The sequence below is a fragment of the Elephantulus edwardii genome, unplaced genomic scaffold, assembly GCF_000299155.1.
Source record: "Elephantulus edwardii isolate Elephantulus edwardi_28Jun2011 unplaced genomic scaffold, EleEdw1.0 scaffold00043, whole genome shotgun sequence".
Classification (NCBI taxonomy): Eukaryota; Metazoa; Chordata; class Mammalia; order Macroscelidea; family Macroscelididae; genus Elephantulus; species Elephantulus edwardii.
In genome coordinates this window covers 13,238,062-13,257,078 of record NW_006399793.1, presented here as the reverse complement: position 1 = coordinate 13,257,078, position 19,017 = coordinate 13,238,062, and the positions used below count along the sequence as shown (strand labels likewise).

The window sequence follows — 19,017 nt, the reverse complement described above, 5'->3', positions numbered from 1 at the left end:
GGCTGTAAATTACACATGAAGACGTTGCCCATGTTTCTGAAAAACTGGGACTCTTTAATTCTAAAGTTTCAATCAATTTTATTGGGAAAATTATTCAAAATCAAGGTGAACCATATATATATATACATATTTTGTGTGTGTGTGTGTCTGTGAACTGTATCTGATTTCCATTTATTGAATCATCTATAATGATAAAGATTTTATTGAGTGTACCAATTATTGTGATGTGGCTATACCTGTTATACACAATACATATACAAATACTATAAATTTTGTAGCTATATATGCTTCACATAATTTTTGTCAAGTGATAAAGAAAATATTTCAGATTCTTCCCCCTCACCTCCAATTTTCTTTCTCAGGGACTAGAATTGTCTTCCTAGAGAAAGATCATATGATTGTGTTAAAGAGATAGATTTACATCTTTCTCCAGGAGGGTTTGGAAGGATCTGTCTTGGGAAGCCTAATATAGGAGGACAATATGAAGACCTCTGCTTCCTTTCCCTGCTCTAAGACTTTTACCCTCAGTTCCTCTGTAGAGTTATCCCTTTGCCTTTGTTCTCTGAATCATGTAACGTATGGTCTCTAGTATAAATTTGTCCCAGTAATGCACACCAGGAATCATCTGGTGAAAATCAGTCCCTAGATACCTTGAATAACATGGCTTCAATTTAGGAATCAGCCTTGAGACCACAAACTTGATTTGGGGTCAAAAATATGGTATCCTCAATCAGGTTTCATAGAAACAAATATCCGCAAAGCTGGGAATTATACCTTATTCTTCCCTTTCCCAATATTAATTTTTCTTTTTAAAAAATGAAACCAAACACAGAAAATGAAGAAGTGAAATAAGCACAGGTTTTAAAACGAGAGACCTAGGTTCAAAGTCAAGAAGCCACAATTATTAGCCAAATGATCTTGGGGTTTCTTAATATTTCTAAAGTAAGGATAAGGTTAAGTATATGTTAATTGCCTTTACATATATCTTGGTTTGGACTTCTCTAAGAAGCATATCCTAAAACATGGATTGAAGTGAATGTTTCTTTTCTGAGTAGTGAAAAACACTAGGGAAACAAGAGTAGGAAAAGCAAAAGAAGGCTTTTAACAAACCAGTTCTCATAAGGGAAGCAGAAGCATAAACTCTATGAAAACTCTGGAAACCAGTGTAAAGTTGTTAACTGAAGACCTCCAGGATCACAGGCGGGGAAATTCAGGTCTGAGAGTTGAAAGTGAGGGGTGCCTTTTGTGATAATAGTAAGAGCATGTGGGAGCATCAACCCTTATGGTACACCCCTTGTAATTTTGAGATCGACTTACTCACTTGTTAAGTGTTCTGAGTCCTAAAATTGATTCTTCACAGTGTTGCTTTATTGTTAATGTGCCCTGTAGTCAAATATGACCCATAGCCACGCAATGAACAATGGCTCTGAACCATGACTTATCATGAGCCAACTTCATATTCTCTGACATACCTGACCGCATTGCCACACTCACTTTGTCAAATCTATCTCATCCAGGGTCTTTCTTTTCTATGTTGACCCTCTACCCATCCAAGCATGATGTCCTTCTTCAAGGATTGGCCCTCCTGGTGAGATCCCTAAAGTATATGAGATGGAGTTTCAAAATCTTTGCCTCCAAGGAACAAACTGTCAAGAACAGACCTATTTGTTTTCTTGGCAGTCCATAATATGTTCAGTACTCTTCTCCTGCACCACAATTCTAAGGCATTGATTCTTCTGTCATCTTTATTCTTTGTCCAACTCAAATGTATAGCAAGCATTTGAGAAGACCCATGGCCAACCACCATGGCAAATAGTCCTAATTTCTTTTTTTTAGAAAATATTTTATTATTGTAGGGTTCAAAATCACAACTGACTCATGGCTCACCCTCCAGCAGGTTTTCAAAGGCTATAAATGGCACAGGAGGAGATGGTCCATTGTTCTGCCTTGGTGCAGCTGGTAGATTCAAACTGGCCACTTTGGGTTGGGCAACTGCATCTCCCTAAATGCTAGGCCACCTGAGCTAAAGGGACGAAATATAGTGCTTTCTGCTGCAGTTAATTAATATTGAGTTTGCAAATAATCTTCATTATTGCCTTCCTCTAGCCCCTATTTTAAAGAGCTCTAGCAGAAAGGTGGAAGGTCAGCAATAGAAGGCCCTCAATTAGATGAATTGACACAGTGACTGCAGCAATAAGTATGTCAGAAATTGTGACGAGGGCATAGGGTTTGACAGAGTTCAGCTCTGTTGTTCATACTGTCACTCTTGGTCATGTTTGACTCGATGGCCCCTAACAACAACAACAACAACAACAAAGTAGTATAAAATTTAAAAGTTTGGCTGACAACTAAAAGTTTGATAATTCAGGCTTACAAAAGTGGTTCCACAGGAGAAAGACTGGTAAATATGCTTTTATGTGCCATCAAATCACCTGCAACTTATACTCTATGTACAAAAGCTCTGAACTCTATCCTGAGCCAGTCTTACTGTCTCCATACACCCACCCACATTACCTCAGTTACTGTTTCAGTTCATCTCATCTGGATTCTTCCTCTCCTGTGCTGTCCCTGAACATTTCCAAGCATGATGTCCTTATCCAAGGACAGTCCATCTTGATGAAATGCCCAAAGTATATGAGATATACCTTCAAAATCCTTGTCTCCAAGGAGCAGCTTGATTTCACCCTCTCCAGGTTAAACCTGTTTGTTCTCTTAGAAGTTCATGGTATGTTCAACACTCTTCTCTAGCACCCAACTCAAAGGCATCAATTATTCTTCTGTCAACTCCAGTTGTTGTCTAGCTCTCTGAGGCATAGCAAGTAATTGTGAAGGTGTGGCCTGAATCAGGCACACCTTAGTCTACAGACTGACATTGTTGCTCTTTTGCATTTTGAAGAGGTCCTTGACATCACCTTTCCCCAGAGCAGTCTGCCTTTTGATTTCTTGACTGCTGGTGCCAAGAGCACTGATTGTGGATCTGAGCAAGATGAAATTGTTAACAACTTTAGTGTCTTATCCACCTTTCATGGTGCTGTCTGTCAACTGGCCCCATGGTGAGAACCTTTGGCTTTGTGATGTTGAGCTTAAGTCCGTGTTGAAGACTAAAACACATGTTGAAGCCTAAAAAAAAAATCCTCTGAGGCACTTATACTGTGTCATCTGGAGTCACTATGAGTCAAAATTGACACCACCCAGCAACAGCATCTACTCTAGCATCCTTGGATTCTTTCGGCTGACCTTTGTTGCTTGCCCAGTGACATCACAGCAACTTTCACCTCTGAGAAAATGTGAACACCTGCTTATATCACCCTTGCCTTGTCTCCTTGTCTGATTTCTCTGTAAGCACACTATTATCACCAGCCATGAAATGCCCTGGAGTTCCAGACATAATTCTCCCTGCTCTCTCTTCTACATTCACAACCTTAGTCCTTTATTATATGGCTACTTCATGAGTATAATAATTCTTTCCTTTGACTGTCATATAGTTGATATGTGGGGTAAAAAATAAACTATATGACTGCTATAACCTTAGATTTGATGGAATCCTAATGCTTCCCCTATAGAGATATACTTAACTGTGGCTGACTCAGAGAAAATTGGGAATCCCAGAATACTTGATTTTGCTCATGCAAAATCTATATTTGAGCCAGGAGGCAATCATCAGAACAAAGCAAGGAAACACTGAATGGTTCAAAATTGGGAAGGGTGTACACCAAAGAGATGTCCTATCTCCATACCTTTTCAATCTATCTGGGAGGCTGGGCCCTATGAGGAGGAATGTGGCATCAGGATTGGAGGAAGATTTATCAACAATCTGAATTATGCAGATGACACAACCCCACTTGCTGAAACTGAGGAGGGCCTGAAGCAGTTGCTGCAGAAGGTCAAGGAAAGCAGTCTTCAATATGGATTGAAGCTCAATATTAAGGAAAAATAAGATTCACACCACTGGGCCAATTGGCAGCACCATGGTAGATAGTGAAAAGATTGAGATTAACAGTTTCAGTTTGCTTGGCTCCACAATCAACACTTTTTTTCTAATTTTTTTTATTCCAGTTTATTTACAAAGTTTGAATCCATTGTTTTTCACAAAATATCGTTCCCATTTCTTTCACCCCACCCACCCATCTAATTGTGCCACCCTATTATTAACATCCTACTCCCCCCCAATACTCACCCCTCTATCTCCACCCCCCCCACCTTAGATCCTCATACTCATTATACAATAAGGGTTTTTATACAGTATTTGTCCTTGTGGGACTGAGTTAGTTCACTCAACATAACGCTCCCCAGTCTCTCTCAAGTTAGGTAGCAATTTACAAAATGATTGCTCCTGCATGCTGCATAGTAAGTAGTCCATTGTATGAACGCACCACAACTTCTCAATCCATTTATTTATGGTTAAACATGTGGGCTATTTCCATGTTTTTTGCAATGCTTCTATTAACATTGGTGTACAAGTCTCTGTTTGGGCCTTACTTCTCGTTTTTTGGGGGTATATTCCAAACATTGGAATAGCAGGGTCATAAGAGTCTCATAATGAAAGTTTATAGAATACTTCTGGGCCTCCACAATACAAAGTATGATAACCCAATTACAAAATGGAACATTTCCCCAAGATATGGACAGGATTTTCACAGAGGAAGATATTCAAATTGCCAACAGACATATGAAGAAATGTTCCAGATCACTGGCAGTAAGAGATGCAAATCAAAACCACAATTAGATACCATCTCACTCCAGTAGCAGTGACAAAGTTTAACAGGACAGCAAGTAAAAAATGTTGGTAAGGATGTGATGAGATAGGAACTCTTAAATTCTTGGTAGGATTACACAATGGTACAACCATTCTGGAAGGCAGTTTGGCGTTTCTTCAAAAAGCTGGACATAGACATTCCATATGACCCACAATCAACACTCTTGGTACCAGCAGCCAGGAAATCAAAAGATTAATTGCACTGGGTAAGTCTGCTATCAGGAACCTCTCCAGAGTTCTGAAGAGCAACAGAGTCAGTCTGGAGACTAAGGTATGCCTGATCCAGGCCATAATATTCACAATTACTTTCTATGCATCAGAATGCTGGCAATGACTAGGAATGATAGAAGGAAAATTGATGCATTTGAGCTGTGTGCTGGAGAAGAGTATTGGATATACCATGGGTTGGTAGGAGAACAAACAGGTTCATCCTGGAGAGTGTGAAACTGGGCTGCTCCTTGGAGGCAAGGATTCTGAAGCTCTGTCTGACATACTTTGGGCATGTTGCAAGACGGGACCAGCCCTTGAAGAGGGACATCATACTTGGGAGGGTGGAGGGGTACAAGAGAGGAAGACCCCCGATGAGAGACAGATTTAATCAGTGACTGGGGTAATAGGGATAATTGGGTCAGAGACAATAAGGTTGGCTCAGGATAGACCAGGTTTCCGAGCTGTTGTACATAGGATCACTGTGAGTCACAAGTGACTTGACGCCACATAACAATAACAACAACGACGTAGAAATATTCATTCCTACCCCTTGTGGAAGCCAAGGCTAAACCTCCCTCAGAAGCTAACGGGGGTAAATACATAAATTTCCTTCTAGGGCTACTAGGAGTAATCAGGCCACCCCTCTTTCTGCTCCTTGATTCTCAGACCCATATATTTTAACTGTTGAGTGTACTATATAGCAACTCTCCTTCAGGTATCCAAGGCTAGCAATCCTTCCAGGAGGAGGCTGCCTGTATTTCTCCCTCGGATCCATACCACTGACCTTTGAACACTCAACACACTGTGGCACCAATGCTTCTTGTGGAGGACATAATACAATACACGGCTATTAGTTCAGAGTGAATAGTGGGTCTTGATGTGGTACCCTAACACTGCTGAGTACTGTCTCCAGTGTGTTCATTTGAGGGCCCATTTTAATGTTCTTTTCGTCTCATAGCTACTATATGCCACACAGGTAGCAGGATCAATGAATCCAGGGTCACATGGCTGCTTATATTGAATTCTGAGCCCCTACAGATCTTCCCTTGCTTTAATCCTGACTCACAACAAGCAGTTGCAGGCAGGATGATGTGTCCTGATACAGCAAAAAATTTTAAAAATTTCCTATTCAAGTATAAATACATACCAAAATAGGGGAAATTACAAATGCACTTCTTGATTCATTTTAATAAAATCAACATACCTTAAAGTAGCTAAGATTCTCACCATAAGTCTGTAAAAATAATTCAATAAAACAACTATGGTGAACCCTATGTTTATTATTAACCCCATTGTTGTTATACCTATCTACATGGATTAGAGAATTCTTTCGGTCTATTTATGCTCTAGAAATATAGTATGTATTGATGTATAAACTTAGTGTAAACCATCTTTAAATTCAATATGTCATCCAATACCTGATCAATGAACTTTATTGGATTTGAGAAGGGAGCTCTTGTGACTGAGTGGTAAGAAGTTGCAGTGCAATCTTGAAGGCACATGGTTCAAATCCACCAGCTGCTCCACAGGAAAAGGATGGGCAATCTCCTGTGTAATTAACCACCTCTGAAAACTCTATCAGAGGGTCAGGTATGAGTCAGTTCCAACTCAATGCTGCAAAACAACAACATTGGGTTTCGAGAGAATGGGAACTGAGACACAAATGAAGACTTGTACACCTGTGTTCATAGCAGCATTATTCACCATTGTAAGAACATGGAAATAACCCAAATGTCCAATCACAGTTGAACGGATTGAGAAATTATGGTACATTCACATGATGGAATAACACGCAAGACTTAGGAGCAAGGATTTTGCCAATGAGTGAGCTAACTCAGTCTTCTAAGGACAAATACTGTTGTTGATTGCTTTCGAGTCGGGCACGACTCATAGCAACCCTATGAACAAAAGGCCTGAAGCCCCTCTACAACTATCAACATATATCATTCATAGAATTTCCAGAGGCATGTTGTTTAGGAAGTTGATGCCATCCCTGCTTTCAAACCTGTCATAATATGTTATTGTTGTTATGTGCCATTGAGTCTCCTGTGAGACTCTATGTACCCTATGTACAGTGACCTTATGTACAGCAGCTGCGAACCCTTCCCTGTCTCACTAATTCAGACAAACCAAGCTCCACTGCCCCAGTTACTGTATAAATCCATCTCATCTGGGGTCTTACTCACCTGCGCTGTCCACTCACCCTTGTGAGCCTTCTCCAAGGACCAATCTCTCCTGGCCACATGTCCGATACAAGTGAGGCTGAGCTTCAAAATCCTAACCTCCAAGGAGAGGCTTGGTTTTATCCTCTCAAAGACAAACCTATTTGTTTTCTTGGAAGTCCATGGTATGTTCAAGACTCTTCTTCAGTACCACAACTTGAAAGCATTTATTCTTCTTTTGTCATCCTTAGTCATTACCCATAACAAGTAATTGAGAAGACCATGGCCTGGATTAGGCGTACTTTTGTATCTAGACTGACATTGTTGCTGCTGTTGTTGTTGTTGTTAAGTGCCATCAAGTCGTAGATGACTCATAGCAACCCTATGAATTAAAGACTTGAATATTTGTATAACTTTCATCATTTCTCCATGTTCATAGATTTTCTGAAGGTAAACTAGTTCAGAAATGGATGCCACTCCTACTTCCAAGCTTGTTTGAATCAGGGAGCTCCACCAAACACTGTCCACCATGGGTAACCATTATCACATTAGACACATCCATGTCACAGTGTTTAACATCACAGCAACCATGAGTTACCTCTGTACAGCAAATGGACAGACCAGTGCTATACCACTTAGAAGAATGTTTGACTGAATACAATTAAAACCAGGCCTGAGAGCTGCAGATTAAAATCACCCACCTTTCACTTGGGAGCATAACTTTCTATCCACTAGGCCAACAGAACTATCTATGTTGTTGTTAAATGCCATTGAGTCGTAGACAACTTATAGTGACCCTATGAACAAAAGACCTGAACACTTGTGTAACTTTCATCGTTTTTCCAAGTTCAAGGAGTTTCTGGAGACAAGCTATTTCAGAATAAGACCATTATTGTAGAACAAATATGAAGATCCAAGCGGGGTGGTAGTGGTGGTGGTGGGGTGGAAGCAGAGGAGTGAGGATGGGGGAGGGGTGGTAGTGGTTCACCATAGGGTGGCACAATTTGATGGGGGGGTTGAAGGAAATGAGGAAGATCCTGTGTGAAAAACAATGTATGCAAACTTTGTAAATAAACCAGTATAAAATTAATTTTAAAAAAAAACACAACCACAACTTTGGGGTTGGGGCTCTAGCAGACTAGCGCATAGGGATTTGCACTGTTCAGCCAAAGGCCATGCCTCTTTGGTGGTTTGACTCTAACATCGACTTTATGGGAGACAGATGGGCAGTCTCCTCCTATATGATTTACAGCCTCAGAAACCCAATGGGAGAGAAACTATTTGTCAGTTCCAACTTGACAGCAGTTGAGTTTGAGAGTTGGTTGTAATTTTTTTGTTTTGTTTTTATTTGGAGCAGGGGGGGATGTTTTAGTTTGACTGAATTCAAACTAGGGAGCTCTTACGGTGTAATGGTCAAGAACTCAGCTGGTAACTAGGAGGTCAACTGTTTGAATCCATCAGCTATTTCATAGAAGACATGTATCATTGTTGTCTTTTATAAAGCTTTAAGAAACTGGCAGCTTGGCAATGAATTCTGTTCTGCACTTCAGGGTCACTATGGCTTATAAAACTCGATAGCAGTGGTTCTGAGTTTTATTATTGGGTTTATAAATTGTTTTCTTCTTTGTATTATAGCAGTATTCAACATGTACATATTTGGTACTTACATGTATATGAACATAAAAAAATTCTCTTTCTGTCATTTTTCATGAGGCTAATCTCACTTTCACAGCTCTACCAGCGCAGAGAATGAGAGAACATATGCTTCTCCATATGCCTGACACAGACTCCTTAATGCATTTATTACTCGGAGCTTAGTGATTGAGGAATGTTTGTAAGATTTCATTTCTCCTCATAGTGAGTCATTCTACTGTACATTTCGAAATCTGTGATAAGTTGAAAGATCCAAGAATGAAGGTACATTTCAACAAACAGCTTCCCATCTGGTAAATGAGAGGTTTTATTTATAACCAGGTATTCAGATACAGTGGTATGAAATGACATCCAAATTATTTTGTTTGATTACATGTCTGGAGAGCTAAGCAAAAACAGTATCCTATTTCACATTCTCCACCCTGAGCCAGATCAGTAAACTTCTCCGCCTTAAATTCCGCAACAGGTCCAAAATTCCCACCTGGATTAATGAGACCTTCCTTCTTCAGACTCTTTTGAACATATCTCTTTCCCTTTCCATATCACAGCCAAACGAAATCTTTCACTTCTTTAAATGTATTTGAAAAACAGCACAATGTAAAGATAAGAAATATTTTAAAAACAAGGTTAGTAAACAAGTTGTCACCAACTAACTGCTTTTCATCTGTTGGATAAAAAATAAAAGCAAACCCAGGAGAGCTCCTGAAAACATTGGAGTCAACACTTAGGGTTAAGAGTGGGAATAAACATGTTCATGTGAAGGTTTGCTTTCGCTTTCAGTCCATGATTGGATCTTCCTTTGGTAGCATCTTTGGAACATGATCCAGAACAATTTGGGAATCACTTGACTATGTCATCTCTGTTGAGTCAGAACCAACTCAAGCTGACTCTCCATTGGCTTTCCAAGACTAGTTTCCAAATGGCGTGGGAGAAGATTATCCATATTTTTGCTCACAGGGTTGCTGGTAGACTTGAACTGCCAGAGAGATATGGCCTTGGATTAGCAGCAGAGCTCCCTATAGACTTTGCTACCAGAATTCCCTTAATCTAGGAATATCTAAAGTAATTCAGAAGTCTAAGGATGCCTATGACTGGAAGACTTGACTCCCAAGATTAAGATTTAGAAACACACTTATTTTTTTCCTAAATCTATTTTATTTAAGTAAAAGATTGCAAATTCATATTTTTCAGTCATTCATAGGCATTAATTATTATTATTGATTGCTGCAATTAACTTATTACGATGTTTAACCAAATCCTTATTGTATATTGCTATTTCTTTCACCCACTTTCTCTATTCCGCCCCCCTCCCCCTTTCCTTTCCTCCTCACACCTTCATTTAATCCACAGTGTAGAAACACCCTTCCTCACTGCCTTACAAATGAGTGTCAGGAATTCTTCTAGCTTTGAATCTGAGTTGGCCCAACGTTCAAGAACAGGCTAAAGGAATTTTGTGCATCTTGATTTTGTTCTTTTTTTTTTTATTTTAGTTGGGTTGGGGTTTTTTGGGTGGGTTTTTTGTTTGTTTGTTTGTTTTGTTTTTAGTTTGTTCTTATAATTCTTATAATTTATTCCCAATTCCAAGCTAAACAAAGATCAGGTGCTTTGAAACTTCATTTCACATTATAAACTCCTCTCACTTTTGCTTATTTACAACCTTTAACAAACTCTAAAGCTCACTATAGTCAAATTAGAACCAACTCATAGCTGATCCCCCAGCAGGTTTTCGAAGACTGTGTAACTGTGATCGTGGGGGTGGTTGCTTATCTTTCTCCCAAGGAGAAGCTGGTGGATTTGAATTGCCTGCCTTTGGATTGGCAGCTCAACTCCTTATCCACTAGGTCACCAGCTCTCCCTTTTGTTCTTTTTTCTAAACTTTGCCTACCTACTTGTGAGCAAATCAGTCAACCAATAGAATGTATTTAATTCACTGATGGGAATGATGGGAATAAGGAAGGTGTAAAATTCACCTCATGATAGTTGCATCTAAGTGGAGAGAGTGAAAACATTGATTGATTTAAAAAAAAAAATTCTAAGATGTGCATACATGCTGTAAGTAACTGAATTCTGAATTCTGTGCTAGACCAACTATCGTAGAGAGAAAATGTTAGTGAAATCTTCACAGAGAAAGTGGATTCCCCCCCCCCAAAAAAAACAAAGGCTGGGTAGAATTAAGATTAGTAAACATTATAGGGGGTTGATTTTACAGGTAGCTGCTTGGACTGGCCCATGCATGAGTACAAAGCTACAGAGGCAGAGACAGCATTGCCCCATGGGCCTGTCTCTAACACCTGTGCTCATAAACCACTGCCCTGGACAGGTCCTTAACCTTTAGTGTGCATGGAAATGCTCTGCAGGGCTTGTCAAAGTGCACAGGAGTCTACCTCCTAACTACAATCTGTTTCTGGCTCCATAGGTCTGAGATAAGCCTTTTTTAAACACATTCTCAGATACTATTGACAATCCAAAGTCTATGCTTTCAAAACCACTGGTCTAGAAAATGTAGATGAGACACAAGGTAATGCAAATGGTTAACATGCCAAGCTGCAAACCAGAAGGCTAGAGGTTTGAGTCTTGTCTGAAAGACCTCAGAGGAAAAGGCCTGGCAATCTATTTCCAGAAAATCAGCTATTGAAAAGCCAGTGGAGTGAAATTGTATTCTGACACCAGTGGTGTGTCACAATGAGTGGGAGTTAGCAGAACAGAATGTGTGGGTAACTGGGTGATTCACCACTTAATAAGTGTTGTCTCATAGTGATAATGCTGCATCATATTGTATGTACTTTGAATGGATCCTTTTGTCTGTTTCCTAAATAAATGATGAGTGTTCATTGTGTGTTCTTAAGTCCTTGCATTACTCATGGAAAGAAGATAAAATGGACATTGAATATTTTTCAATTTGCAATGTACTATAATTCCACTTCTAATCTCTCTTAGCAAAACCTTTCCCCCTAAAGTTTTCCTCATAGTCTTTCACTCCCCTGAATTGTTTATTTACACCATTCTGTCCAATGCCACTCTATTCCCACAACTCTCATGAGTGCAACCAAATTGCATTTTATTATATTCTACCTCTTTTTTAAGGTCACATTTCCATGCTGTGTTTTAACCAACCTGAACTTTGAGATTTTAAATGAAAATAATAATAGTAATGATAATAATTATTATTATTTAACCTCTAAAAAAGATAGATATTTATTTTCTCTGAATTCAGTGGTAAATGAACATAAGGATATGGATTACTGGATTTCAATTTCCTGTTCAACATTGATGATAACTTCTGAAGTAGAAACTTATTTATTTTGGAATCATTTCCATTCAATGAAATGACTATCAAAGTACCTATCAGTATAACTGTTAGTGACTTTGATAATTGCACATTGCTTTAAGACTTTATATATTAAATAATTAGATTATGTTTGATCTGTGACAAAAGCTTATAATTCCTTTAGTTTTATCAGCAATCATAGTACACAGCAAATTTCAAAGTGTTTTTTATGCCAACTGTACCTTCTCACCATGAATAATGAAAAGGCATTAATAGCACTTATTTTTTGAGGAATAGACAAATGCATAAATTCAAAATAAATGCACACATGATTTTTCCTTAGGATGCCATGAAACAATGTCAGAGTTCTGTGAAACATAAGCAAGGTCATTTTGTGTCACTTTTAAATTTGGCCACCAAATGTTGATTTACTTTTAGCTTGTTGAGATTAAATATAATTCTTTCCCTTAGCAGTCCTAAAGTAAACAAGCATGAAAGCATTTTCAAAGTAATCCGAGAGGAATTGACATTTAAAGGAGTTAGCATTACATTTGTACTTTAAGGCTATTACTTTCATAGATAAATTCACTTCATTACCTCTTTATCTCATGTTTTGAAAGGAGTCCATCGACCGCAAGACTGACAACCGAGGGTCAATTGAAATTGCTCTTATCCCAGCCATGTTGTAACTGGAACCTGCTTCTGGCAACCTTGCTCCATCACGATGGTCTCTTACTGAGAATCTTGCTGAAGAACTCAAGTAAGTATTTGCAGTTGTAAGAATGCCCTCAAGATATCTAGTTGTCACTCACGTTGAAGGCAATTGTTTTGTGGGGTTTTTAAAATTATATGAATGCTACTCAACATTCTCTCACAAACTTTGGCCATATTGTCAGGAGGGACCAGCCTTTGGAAAAAAAACAACAAGCTGGAAATGGTAGAAGGTCAATGAAAGAAAGAAAAAGTCCTCAATGAGATGGATCGAAACAATGACTTGTTGAAATGAAAACAACGGGTTTGAGAATATCAGAGTTGGTGAAGGTGGCTCAGGATAGAACAAGGTTCAGGTCTTTTGTTCATAGGGTTACTATAAGTCATGCTCAATTTGACGGCACCTAACAACAATGAAGGGAAACAATATTCCCTACAAAGAAATAATAATTTATCAAAATTCTTTAGCTTCTCACATGTACTCATGCCCAATTTTCCGTTTCATTTTCTCTCATCTATTTTGCTTCCCCAAAACCACTCAACAGAAGTGTCTCACTTGAGCCCCTTATGAGGCTACTACTTTTTTTCTATATTGGTTGGTTTGTTGGTAGTTTGTGTGTTTTGTTGATGTTTTTAATTTAAGCCTCTTGTTTAGAGCCAACAAGACCTCGGGGAGGGCCTTAATATTTGAAGTCAGTTGTTACTATATTTTGGAGGAACATTAAGAGGTATAGCACTCTTCTGTCAATATGCTGTACTGAGGTAACCTGGGGTTGCTGTGATGCTGAACCTTGTGCCGTTGGGGTGCCAAATGCCATAATGGTTGCCCATGGTGGACAGTGTTTTGTGGAGCTTCCAGTTTAAGACAGGTTTGGAAGCAGTAGTGGCATCCACTTCCTAAACAACATGCCTCTGGAACTCTATGAACTTTGATAAATAATAATAGTTATAGAAAGGCTTCAGGCCTTTTGTTCATATGAGTTGTGCTTGACTTGATGGCAGTCAACAACAACAACTTTTTTCTATAGAAACCAATGGTATTAAAAGTTACTATATCTCCCTCAGGCCTCACAGCATTGTAACCTGTTGCATTCTAAGCAAAAGAAAAAGATTGTCCCTTTCCAAAACCTTGCATAGAATTTTCTTCCCTTAACACTAGATAAGATTTTGTGGGTGCCAAAACTCACAAATTCACCTGCAAGGAAATTCCTTTAACTTCAGGCTATAAAATCAGAAAAGATATTTTTCAGGGTTATATTCTTTCTCCATATTTATTCAATCTGTATGTGAATAAAAGCTTAGAGAAACAGAATTATATGAAGAAGATTGTAACATCAGGATGGGAAGAAACCCCATCAACAACCTGTGACAATACAGCTGATGAACCTTGCTTGCAGAAAAAAAAAATTTTTTTAAAGACCTGTTAATGAAGTTCAAAGACTATATACTTTAGTATGGATTCCACACAGACGGACAGAAAGGAAAACTTGTCATAACTTGACCAATAAATAGCATCATAACAAATGGAGAAAAAAAATGACGTTTTCAAGGCTTTCATTTTACTTGAATCCCTAATCATTAATTATGGATGCATCAATAAACAAATCAAATTACTATATTCAAAAGGGCAAATCTGTTTCCAGAGACTTCTTTAAAGTGCAAGTGAGTATTTTTAAAGAGCAAAGATGTCACATTAAAGACTAAAGTCTGCCTGGCCCAAACAATAGTTGTTGTTGTTGTTGTTGTTTTTTCTTATGTCCTGTGCATTTGGAAATTAAACAATAATTATGGAAAGTAGAAGAAAAATAAATGCCTTTGAATTGTAGTGTTGTTTAAGACTATGGTATATATCATGGACTGCCAAAAACCAAATGAATCTGCTGGTAGAAGTGAAGCTAGGGTGCTTCTTAAAAGTAAGGATGGTGTGACTTCTTACATACTCTGAACATGTTATCAGGTAGACTAGTCCCTGGAAAAGGATATCATACTTGGAAAAGACAAGAGGGCCAACAAAAAAGGAGGAAGACATTCGCTGAAATGGATTGATGAAGTGACTACAACAATGGTTAAACACATCAGAGATTGTAAAGATGGTGCAGAATTGGATGGGTTTTCATTCTGTTGTACACAATCAGAACCAACTTGATCGCACTTAATATCAAGGAGCACTGCTGGTGCAGTGGTTAAAGAATTTGACTGCTTATGGAAAGGTTAATGGTTTAAGACCCACAGCTGCTCTGAGAGAGAATGATGAGGCCATCTACTTCTGTAAAGATTTATAACGTTGGGAACCCTATACGCAGTTCTGCTCTGTCTCAGTTACTGTGGTGGTAGGTTTAAGGGAGAAACTGACTGAAATAACCAACAGTTATTATTTAGTTACTGAATGTTCAACACTTACACTTACTAGTTTATTTGATTCATATTGATGTTAATCTTACATTCAAAATAAGGATATTTGAGTTTAGAATAAAGTTGTTTACCAAAGACATGGTGCTGATAAATGGTGAGTAGATGTTACTTCCCATTCATCCAGACCATTAGGTGCAATATTTGTCCTTATGGGACTGAGTTAGTTCACTTAGCATAATGTTCTCCAGTCCCTCCCAAGTTAAGTAATTTAAAAAATTATTGCTCCTTTGTGCTGCACAGTATTCCATCGTGTGAATGTACCACAATTTCTCAATCCACTCAATTGTGGTTGACCATTTGGACTGTTTCCATGTTCTTGTGATGGTGAATAACATTGCTATGCACATTGGTGTACAAATCTTTCATTTTGGCTCAGTTCTCCTTTTCTTGGGTTGTATTCCGAGTAGTGGAATAACTGGGTCATAAATAAATGGAAAAATGTGCCCTGTTCATAGGTAGGAACACCCAATATTGTGAAAATTACAATACTACCAAAAGCAATTTACATGTTCAATGAAATCCCAATACAGATAACAAATTCCTTTTTCAAGGAGATCGAAAAGGAACTTGCCAAATTTACTTAAAGAGTAAAGAGACGCCAAATAAACAAAGCACTTTTCTTGAAAACAAAACTGAAGTGGGAAGCATAGCACTCCCCGACCTTAAAACCCACTACACAGCAGTAGTAACCAAAACAGCATGGTACTGGTACAATGACGGGCACACAAGCCAATGGAACAGAATAAAAAACCCAGAAATGGACTTCTCTATCTGTGGTCAACTGATATTTGACAAGGAAATAAAACCCAACAAATGGGGAAATGGCAACCTCTTTCACAAATGGTACTGGAAAAACTGGACTGCTAACTTCAGAAAGCTGAAATAGGATCCATATGTCACAACACACACAAGAATCAACTCAAGGTAGATCAGAGTCTTAGGAGTAAAGCGCCAAACTAAAAAGTTCATAAGAGACAAAAGGGGACCAAATATAGAAGGCCTAGTATATGGTATAAAGAGACTGCCAAATACAGCCAGAATTTAATGATTTGGAGAGTATAAATTTGTTGAATGGGACATTCTAAAGATTAAATCTCTGTACTCATCAAAACCTTTTTCCAACAGAGTAAAAGAGAACATGCTGACTGGGAACAAACATATGGTAATAGCAACTCAGACACGGATCTCATAACAAAAGTCTGGAGAATACTCCTGGGCCTGCAGAAGAAAAAACCCGATAACCCAATTACCTAATGGGCAAAAGACATGGAAAGACTTTTCACAGAGGAAGACATTCAGGAGGCCAACAAAACATGTATGCGTTTGAGCTATGATGCTGGAGAAGGGTGTTGAATATACCTTGGACTGCCAGGAGAACAAACAGATTCATTCTAGAGAGGGTGAAATCAGGCTGCTCCTTGGAGGCAAAGATTCTGATTCTTTGTGTGATATGCTTTGGCATGTTGTAAGAAGGGACCAGTCCTTGGAATGGGACATCATGCTTGGAATGGTAGCATAGTTACTCCTAGCAACATGTCCAAAGTATGTGAGGCAAATCCTTATCATCTTTGCCTCCAAAGAGCACTCTAGCTGCACCCTCTCCAAGACATAGTTGTTTGTTCTCTTGGCCATCCATGGATGTTCAGTGTTCTTCTCCAAAACCACAGCTCAAAGACATCAATTCTTTTTCTGTCATCTTTAATTCATTGTCCAGTTCTTGAATGCATAGCAAGTAATCAGAAAGACTATAGTGTGATTCAGATGCATGAGGGCCATGGTGTTAATTGTATTTGCAATGAACATTGTTCAAGTACTTGTCTGTCAGTTTGCTGTACTGAGATAACTTGAGGTTGCTGTGAAATTGAAATCTGTGCCACTGGTGTGTCAAATGCCATCTGTCAGGTTACCTGTGGTGGACAGGTTTTGGTGGAGCTCCCTGAATAAGCCAGACTAGGAAGAAAAAATGGGCCATCTATTTCCTAAATAACAGGTCTTTGAAAGTGCTGTAAACACTGATTAAAGAAGTTAGTTAGAGCTATCTAGTGGTAGAGCCCACAATGGAAGTCAGTTGAAATGAGGAAAAACAATAACAAACATTGTTTAATAATTGGAACATGGAATGTATGTAGTTTGAATATTGAAAAACTGTAAATTGTTAAAAATGAAATGGGACACACGAACACTGACAATACTAGGCATTAGTGAGATGAGATGTATCAGCTTTGGCCACTTTGACTCAGATAATCATATGGTGTACTATGCTGGGAATAAAAAATAGAAGGATAATAGTGTTGCATCCTTAGTCAAAAGTCAATTTCAACTTCACTGTTACAAACAATATTCATAAAATTTTATTAATTCTACTAAATTGAAGTTACTGCATACATGATTAACAAATTTATTAATTTTTTATAGGTTTTTTTCTTTAAGAATATTCTTTTTTATTTTTTAAGAATATTCTTGATTATTTCTCTAAGAGTATGTTTTTTTCTTTGATTAAGAGTATTTTTTTAAGCCATTTGGCAATTTAGAAGTTTGAGTATAGTTTTAGAGAAGCAAAATTTTAGAACAAAAATTTAGAATTGTTTTGAGGCTCATAATTATTATCAATTTTGCATAGGGAATTTTTCCTTTTTAAATAATGTCTTTTTAGTTTAATTGATAAAAATTAAGTTAGTTCAGAAATACAAATACAAAGATATGACTTCTTTTCTTTTAAAATAATTTTCTTCATTCAATAAGCAATTATTGAAGGATGGCAAATTAATCATTTTCTAGCTAAACAATTATAGGTTTTGAGACTTTAAAAAACATGGAATCTATCTCATAATGAAAATGGCATTTGTAGATTTTGGTTTGCTCTGTAAAAAGTTAGTAATAAGAATTTCTGTTTGTTTTAAAAGAACCAGCAATGCATCAACGTACAAGGCTGTCTTGCAATCTGAGATGAAACTTCTCTGAGAGTCATAAAATAGCTAAATTACAGAAATTAACAGTAAAATTCTAATTAATAATATATGTTCCATGGACTGCAAGCTTCTAGGAACTAGAATCATGTATTTGCCGTTTAAAACGACATAGAGTATTTTGAGGAAAACATATTGTGTTAAAATTTTATGATATTAAGAAATTGAGTGCACATACTTGGTAATTTATCACTTTTTTAATACACAGTTTAGTTGTGAAAAAGTAATGTTGGTTTTATTTAAAGTTAGGCCAACTTGACCAACAGACACATGAAGAAGTACTCCAAATCACTGGCAATAAGAGAAAAGCAAGTCAATACCACAATGAGATACCATCTCACTCCAGTAGCAATGCAAACTTTAACAAGGCAGCAAGTAATAAATATTGGAGAGGATATGGCAAGATAGGAACTGTTATACATTGTTTGTGGAATTGTAAAATGGTACAACCACTTGCTCATAATAGTATTATCCACCATAGCAAGAACATGGAAACAGTCAAAATATCTGACCACAATTGAATGGATTGGGAAATTATGATACATTCATACTATGGTATACTACACAGCATGCAGGAGCAATGATTTTATAAATTATTACCTAACATGGGAGGGACTGGAGAGCATTATGCTAAGTGAACTAAGTCAGTCCCATTAGGATAAATATGGTATAACACCATTACTGTAGAATGTGTATGAAGATGCAAGGTGGGCGGAGGTGGGAGGGCGAGTAGCTGAGCGGTGAGGATATGGGGGAGCTGGTTAATCTTAGGGTCTTGAAATTTGATGGCTGGTTGGAAGGGAGGGTAAAGGAGACGAGAAAGATCTGGTGTGAAAAACAATGTATATGAACATTGTAAGTAAACCAGTACAAAATAAA

At 37.9% G+C, this 19,017-nt stretch overlaps 1 protein-coding gene across 1 annotated transcript in view; it reads left to right on the top strand.

Annotated features, from left to right (window-relative positions):
• Positions 1-19,017, top strand: part of KIAA0825 (KIAA0825 ortholog) — a 122,146-nt gene that overhangs the window by 58,162 nt on the left and 44,967 nt on the right. The window contains exon 9 of the mRNA XM_006885389.1: positions 12,670-12,809. Coding sequence (XP_006885451.1) covers positions 12,670-12,809 — 140 coding nt within the window. The remainder of the gene's footprint in view (positions 1-12,669; positions 12,810-19,017) is intronic.